The following is a 7,967-nucleotide window of genomic DNA, read 5'->3' on the forward strand; positions in this document are numbered from 1 at the left end:
CTAGTTCTATAGCTATTTTTTTTTTTTCATTTTTCTCCGATCTAATTTTCTTTTTTTTTATAATTCTTATTCCTTATTTAATCTTTCTTCTATATTATATTTATCCCTGTTAATTTGTCTTTCTTTTTCTTTTTTCTCTCTTTCTTTAATTCTTTCTTTTTCTTTCTTCTTTAATTCTTTCTTTCTTACTATATGATTACTTTCTTACTTTTTCCTACCATTCTTTCCTTTTCTGTTTTTTCTTGCCTCGAACAGCTGTGTGGCCGCTGGCTGCAGTCGGGAAACCCCCTGCAACCCTCTTCCACCCCCCCCCCCCCCCCCCCCCCCCCCCCCCACCCCTTACCTCCGCCGGGCTGTAGTACCGTAGTGGACAGAACCAGACGCAGAAATACTACCAACAACCAACAATACGGGACTCACTCCGCTCCACGCACGTACACCTGTTGGCTCTTCTAAAACAAAACTGCTGTTTCATGCACTGCTAATACATGATTATTGTGAGTATATACAATTTGGTCCTTTATCATTTTTTTAATTACAAACTGCATAACTGTCGGACTAACTTTCTTCGACTAAATCTTACTGGATCCCATATGTAAAAGTCAGTAAAGTCAATGATCTCGATCGTCTCCCATCTTTATTGCACAGGTACCATTACTATCAGTACTGCACTGTTTGATGAAAGAGGTTCCGTGTGTAGTTACTACCGGTAGTTGGAATGGAGATTCCAATGACTATTTTTTTTTCCTTCTATATTTATGTTAATCTTTCATCGTGTTTGATATTTCAATCTAGTATTCTTTACCTCTATGTATAAAGTATTGCAAACTATCTGTCTTGCTCTTCTTGTCATATGTTCTTATAATAAGTTATAACTCGTAATTAATGTAATTTTTTTAAATATTTGTTTCTGTATAAAACTATAATGTTAGTCTCCTTTTCATTGATGCGTGCTGTATTTACTGTTCAATTTATCGCTATTTTATAATTGCAATTTGTCTATATATATTTATATGTCTTCATGATTGATCAATTGGACAAACAAACAAATTTTTCCTAATCTATATTAGTACATTTTACATATTTTGTTAAATATATAATAATTTTCAACCTTGTGGGTGCTGCGTATAAATAGTCTGTTAACATGGTTAGATATTTTTATCAATTGAGTATGATACTCTCTTATAAATTGTCTCACAGAAAGAGTTGGACACAGAACTTGACAGAAGGTCAAGATGATCCTTGTTGCTCTCCACCTTCTTCAGCTGATAGCTGTAACCCTTGGAGGAGAAGACATTCCTGAAGGTCACTTAAAACCCTTTGGTCATCATCGACCACCAGACGTGATCATCGATGAGCTCTACGACCTCCCAGACCCGCAGACCTTCTGGGACGAGTATGTCTCTTTGGAAAAAGCCGCCATCTTTCGAGGAGCTGCCGCTCGTAGTCCTGGCTTCACCCTGTGGACTGAGGAATACCTGAGTGAAGCGTATGGAGACCTTGAGGTTAGACTGGAAGGCAAGCATGAGAGAAACAGTGGTATTCCCGTCGGAGAGAAAGGCCTGGGTCGGGATACTCTACGTAGCTTTCTCAAGACATTCCGCGACCAGGACACCTACATCGTCTCCGAGCTGCCGGAGCCAATGTACAAAGACTTCTACATCCCTCCGAGCATCTCATGCGGGAACATGCGCAACCGCCTTGTCGAGATTGACCTATGGATGAGCTCCGGAAACACACACAGTATCGTCCACAAGGATGCCTTCAACGCTGTCAACTGCTTGATGAAGGGCACCAAGTACTGGAAGCTGATCGAGTACAAGTACGAGAAGTGGCTCTACAAGACATGGGAACCTAAGAGGGAGATAGGAGGCAACTCACAGGTCGACCCACACAGCATCGATCTGCTTAAGTATCCTGATGTCGCCAAAGTCAGATGGTCCAACATCACAATCAATGCAGGAGATTGCCTGTTCCTACCAAAATGTAATTACTTTCTTTCTGTGGTCATTACCAATATAAATCCTAATTAATGAAAGTAAGAATGAATATTCTGATCTTGTTGATATCACATATATTATTAGATTATGTTGTAATGTTCAATTCATTTTTTTTTTTTTTAACACATTAAAATCTATTCACTTACTCCTACTACTAGGCTGCATGGTTTACAAAGGGGCCTAAAACAAAGACATTGAATACTTTTAAAGGAACTTTTCAAAATCATCAACCCTGTTGTAGCTCCAGCAACTTTATGAGTACCGGCAGTGCATTTTAAAATATGAATCCTCTCTGGTAACATATATACCTGGATGGAGTCTGGCAAATATAGATTAATCTGTTGACTTCTGATTTATGTCATTGTTAGAAGGCTGTGTCCCGGAACCACCAGATTCCAGTAGCCTAGGCAATGGGCCAATCGTTTCTTCCCATTTAATAGTTAACTATTGACATAAATCTTCCTATGAAAAGGATTACAAAGGAGAATTTTTCATATTTTAGTAGTCATGCTATTCTCTTTTCTTGTGCCACCAATTCTGTGAAGTATGTTACAAAGTCACCTGTTTAAATAGGATTTAATAATGATATAAATAGTATGTAATGTTAAATTTGCATGTTTGGATTTAAGTATGACAGTACTTTTTTAAATGGGATATAATAATAATAATAATAATAATAATAGTAATGTTAAATTTGCATATTTGTACAGTATTTATTAAAATGGGATATAATAATAATAATTATAATAATGTTGAATTTCCATTTTTGAATTTGAGTTTCTGAAGAGAACTCCACCTAGTCACCACCCCTTTTTTGTTTCTGTTTGCTGATCAGCGTATTACCACCAGGTATCATCGGCAGGCGACCCCAACATGGCGGTATCCATTCTCTTCTCCAGGATCACGCAGTTCGACGATACAGGATGCAATGAGACTGATATTGACTTTACCCCTCTGAGCGAGGTGGACGTTTTATGGAGCTGGCCCGGGCATGGTATCATGAGTATGGGCAACTTAGATGTCTGGTTTTTAAAGTAAGTTTGTCGGTTAAGCGTTGTCTTTCTTTAGACTTGTTGCCATTGTTATTGCCAAGTACACTGCACTCATGCCTCCTAGATCTAACAAGTATTAAAAGTTAGAAATTTTGAGTAGAATTAAAAGTAGTCTATTCAAATAATGTAGATGTTTAGCATGTACCGTAACTCAATTCCATAGCATTGTCATCATCTATGTATTTAATATATAACCAGACATTTTTGGCATGCACTAAATGTTCACAAATTTCTTGTGTGGGGCCCTGCTTTTTAACTTTGTTTATCGATAACAATTAAATTTCTATGACAAGTTTGCTCCCAGCCAATCGAATGCCATGATTTCAGTAGCTTTGACATCTATAATTCTTTAACCACTAGCACTCCTATTTTTCTTATTTTTAAAAATTTAGAAAAATCCTGGCTGTCGATGGTCATATATTTGATAAGAATATGAAAGGAATATAATAGGAATATAGTAGGAATATGAAAATCATATAGTTTCACAGATTGCAATATCGCATCCCTGCTGTAATCATGACGATGCTATGCTTTCTATCTCCATGTACTCTATTCCAAATTTTCTCCAAACATCAATAATATCCACTTGCCCTACTTCAATCCAATCTCATTGCCCTGTTCATATCTGCTACCCCACTCATTCGTAAATTCTGAGCGTTCGACCCTTGGCCCAAAAACGTATTGCATGCTGGGTGACCACATTGCAAGGCAGAACTCGCTGATCAAAGTGAATACCATATTCGTAATTATAAGAGTATCGTCAATATTAACTTTACTATCACTTCTGTTTTATGTTAAGAGCTAACTACATTGACTTTGCAACGGAGCATGGACAAATGACAGAAGAGGACATAAGGAAAGACGTGGTCACAGCTTTCCCTGAAATGGAGAAAGAGGAGCTCAGTCAGTTTGTGAGCAAGGTTAGTCCTTTAATTAAAGCCCCTCTTAAAGCCCCACTGCACTTCTTATAGCTACTTACGCCCTCTATATAGCAAACATTATGCCTAATCTGTGACCGATGGTCCCCTTTTTCTTATGTTAATTGAGAGCTGATTTGATGAGATAACCACCAGTCAGTGACCATACAGGGAAGTCTAATCCCTCCTGGCCAAATTAGTGCATATAGGCTTTAAAGTGTTGGGAGCCCTAAAAATTTAATAGCAACATTCACTTAAATTGTATCATAATGTGAAAGAGGATGTCATTTAAGACACATTTCTACAAGTATTTTAAAAAACAAATGTGTTTGAAGTTGAATATTGATGAAAGAATACCACAATTTGGGTTTTCTGCATACAACAGAAAACCCAAATTATGTATTCTTAATTCTTTCATCAATATTTGTCTTTAAACACATTTTTTTTAGAACAATCTCCTTACATCCATAAACATCTAAAAACCTTGCTTGTTTATGGAAACCTTTCCCATATACTCCTATAGGCCTACCATATTGTAATTCTTCTTCTCTTTCTTCTTTCTTATTCCTCATGTTCTTCTTTTTGTTCTTTTTCATCTTGTTTTCTTCCTCCTTTTCCTTCTCTTTCTCTTACTCCTCCTTCTCATCTTCCTCATTCCCTTTCTCCCCATTATCCTTATTTTCATCTTCTGTTCTTCCTGTTTGTACTCCTTTTTCTTCTCCTCTTCCTTCTTCTTTTTCTCCTCTTCCTTCTTTTTCTTCTCCTCTTCCTTTTTCTTCTTCTCCTCTTCCTTCTTCTTCTCCTCTTCCTTCTTCTTCTTCTCCTCTTCCTTCTTCTTCTCCTCTTCCTTCTTATTCTCATCTTCCTCGTTCTCTTCCTCCTTTTCCTTCTCATTCTCCTTTTTTCTCCTCTTCCTTCTTCTTTTTCTCCTCTTCCTTCTTTTTTTTCTCCTCTTCCTTTTTCTTCTTCTCCTCTTCCTTCTTATTCTCCTCTTCCTTCTTCTTCTTCTTCTCCTCTTCCTTCTTTTTCTTCTCCTCTTCCTTTTTCTTCTTCTCCTCTTCCTTCTTATTCTCCTCTTCCTTCTTATTCTCATCTTCCCCGTTCTCTTCCTCCTTTTCCTTCTCATTCTCCTTTTTTTCTCCTCTTCCTTCTCCTTATTATTCTCCTTTCCAACCTCCCTCTTTTCCTTCTCTTTCTTCACCTATTTATTCTCCTCCTTCTTCCTTCTCCTTCTTCTCCTTTTCTCCTCCTCTTCCTTTTTCTTCTTCTCTTCCTCAGGCATGGAGAGTACTAGACAAATCAGGAAAGGGTTTTTTAACGACTGATGATATTAATGATCTGGACATCGACTCATGGAGAGAACATGTCATTAGTATGTTTGAAAATGAGCCCTCTAATACTGAGGAATTTGAGTACTTTATGATTGAGGCGGGATCAATTGAGTAAGTTCATGACATTCAGAATATATACAATTTTTTTTTAAATAAAGGTTTTGGTTAGCTTTTCTTTGCTTGTCTACATGTACAACTACAAGCTTCATCAGAAGCATTCTTTTACGCAATTAGTAAGAAATTCTGTTTTGGTTTACTGCACACTTGACGCAGGTGAGGTTCATGTATCCCAAGACCAGCCTGGCAGGAATCGATTACTTAAAATGCTTGGGGTGCTATAATAGCAGCCATGCTAAAGCCAGGATGATAATACTGGAGCACTGGGGGCCTGTTGCATAAAACTTTCTACTTATGGTAACTTTGCCATCAATACTACCCTAATTTTCATTGCAACATTACTCAAGAGCCAATCAATGTTTCTTTTGAAGTTACCATTAATGACAAAGTTACCATCAATGGTAAGCTAAATGCGATAGGGCCCAGGAGTGTGAAGTTTGACAAACAAGATTGCTTTTCATGAACCTGTAATTATTTTTTTTTTTAATTCTCCTTGCATGATTTAGAAACATTCTTGAGCGTCTAATGGATGCCTATCCTGATCAGATAACGAGGGGTGTGTTTGTCGAGCACTACACTACTCACCTGGGAGGTACAGAGGGATATGCAAATGAGGTAAGGAAATCATGGCCCTACGCAGGGTTCACAGCTATCCTGTAAATCAAGGAAAAGCTTGAAATAAGAGTTCCTTTTGTCCAAGTTTTGGAAAAGTCTGTAAATTGACAGAAAATTCACCCAAATCAGGGGAAAGATCAGGGATTGTTACCCCTTCCCCCCCCCCCTCCCCCATAAAAAAGTGTCAGACTTGTTTATGGTGTAGGTTTGGTAAAAAATGGTACTGTTTCTTAAAGGGGATCTATACCATTCTGAATTTCATAATCCATGTCTGAAACTTGAAACTGTAGATTTATGAATAGGGCAGAAAATGGGGATTTAAAGAATGTATGACTTGTATTCCCTTACTGGTAGTATATATTCTATTATTGAGACTGTTAAAGGTAAAGACCAGTTATGGTCATGCGATTGCATTGTGAAAGAAATGTTGTGGAATCGATCAGAAAAGGTTGATCATCTAGCATCTAGCATCTGCAAGGTTCTGGAATCATCAAAATGATAAGAAATTCTTCGTAAAGTTACAAGCACTATACACAGAAAGATGTATATGGGACTACCTTATATCTCTCACAGACCATGAGAGAAACAAATTTACCAAATATATGAATTAGTAGGGGGTTTCCCGGCAAATTTTTTATCATCATGTATTGGTCAAAACATATTCTTTCACATGATTGGTAATGAGAGCTTCCATTTCATTTTTTGAAATTGGGGCGTTACCAATACTGGTCTTTACCTTTAATTATATATCACAACCTATACTTTACCTAATCATTCTTAGATCAGTTATCTACAAGACTCTACCTTATGGTAAGACTGACCGCAATTCGGTTATAGGACAATTATCCCCTGGACAATAACCCTCCGGCCAATTACCAACTGAACAATTACCCCCCAGAAAATTATCCCCTGGAAAAGTACCCCCCGGACAAATTATCCCCAAGGACAACCACCCCCCAGAAAATTACCCCCAGAAATTTGTTTAACAAACTTATTATCAGGGAGGACTTCCCCTCGTATGAACAGGGTTGTTCTTGGGAGGCGGGGAGGAATTTTCTGGGGGGTTATTGTCCTTGGGGGAGGGGGTAGTTTTCCGGAGGGTGATTGTCCAGGGAGTCATTGTCCTGATACGCCACAATTCCTTTCAATTATTCCTCATCCTTATATTTGCAGATATTTGATGGTTTGGCAGGTGAATCCAGGGATACAGCCACTCCACAGCAGATCAAAGCCAACATGGACTCTGCGCTGAAGAAGTGGCAAGAGAACGAGGCTGATGAATTGTCGCCTGAGATCGATGACACCTTTGAAATGAAAGATGTTCATTTTCTCAGAGAGGAACTCTAACAAAGCATCTATCCTTTTTTGTTGACTCTGACAATATTTGTTTCTGGGTACATGTACTATAGTATTCTGTTATTTGCAGTTTTGCTTCCTGAAGCCTAGTTTTGTCTACATATACCATGTGAGTCAAACAAAAGTTTACACCTAGAAAATTGCTTATTATTTTTTAAATCATCTATGCACAGTAAATTATTATACATCTCATGAAAGAGAGTTTTATCCCAAATGATTTGGTATCATTTTTGTGTGGTATGTGTTCACGCTTGGATGAACAAGAGGCATTGTTTGCGAGAGTGCAAAATCGAATTGTGCCAAAGTGATGCCTACAGTATGTGTTATGTTGGGATTAGAGGAGTAAGAGAATGAATTGAATGTATCAAATGAAATGCATTGCATATGCTTTTTGCAGAAGCAAAGTCACACACCCACGCGCGCGCACACATGTTCGTTGATATTTGATATTTGATATGTGTGGCATGATTAATTTTGTAAAGAATGCTATTTGGATCTGCAAAGACCGAATTAATGCCGAAATCCCAATTGTTTTATTCAAGCATCACATAAGCAACTTACAAGTCGATTTTTGCACTC

The 7,967-nt window shown here is 37.8% G+C and overlaps 1 protein-coding gene across 1 annotated transcript; it reads left to right on the plus strand.

The window, feature by feature from the left end:
- The first annotated feature begins 409 nt into the window (after positions 1-409).
- LOC589107 lies at positions 410-7,703 on the plus strand. The gene is made up of 7 exons (XM_030987696.1): positions 410-497; positions 1,201-1,986; positions 2,836-3,034; positions 3,852-3,972; positions 5,248-5,411; positions 5,918-6,032; positions 7,206-7,703. The coding sequence occupies exons 2-7, from the start codon at positions 1,236-1,238 to the stop codon at positions 7,377-7,379; spliced, it is 1,524 nt and encodes a 507-aa protein (XP_030843556.1). The 5' UTR covers positions 410-497; positions 1,201-1,235; the 3' UTR covers positions 7,380-7,703.
- The last annotated feature ends 264 nt before the right edge of the window (positions 7,704-7,967 follow it).

This window comes from Strongylocentrotus purpuratus, unplaced genomic scaffold, assembly GCF_000002235.5.
Source record: "Strongylocentrotus purpuratus isolate Spur 01 unplaced genomic scaffold, Spur_5.0 spur5_scaffold_16, whole genome shotgun sequence".
Classification (NCBI taxonomy): Eukaryota; Metazoa; Echinodermata; class Echinoidea; order Camarodonta; family Strongylocentrotidae; genus Strongylocentrotus; species Strongylocentrotus purpuratus.

Excerpts from the sequence above, each read along its gene's own strand:
- LOC589107 (XM_030987696.1), top strand. The coding sequence starts at position 1,236 with ATGATCCTTGTTGCTCTCCACCTTCTTCAGCTGATAGCTGTAACCCTT. Across the intron at positions 3,035-3,851 it reads TTAGATGTCTGGTTTTTAAA|AGCTAACTACATTGACTTTG; the intron begins GTAAGTTTGTCG and ends TTTTATGTTAAG. Across the intron at positions 5,412-5,917 it reads ATTGAGGCGGGATCAATTGA|ATTTAGAAACATTCTTGAGC; the intron begins GTAAGTTCATGA and ends TCTCCTTGCATG.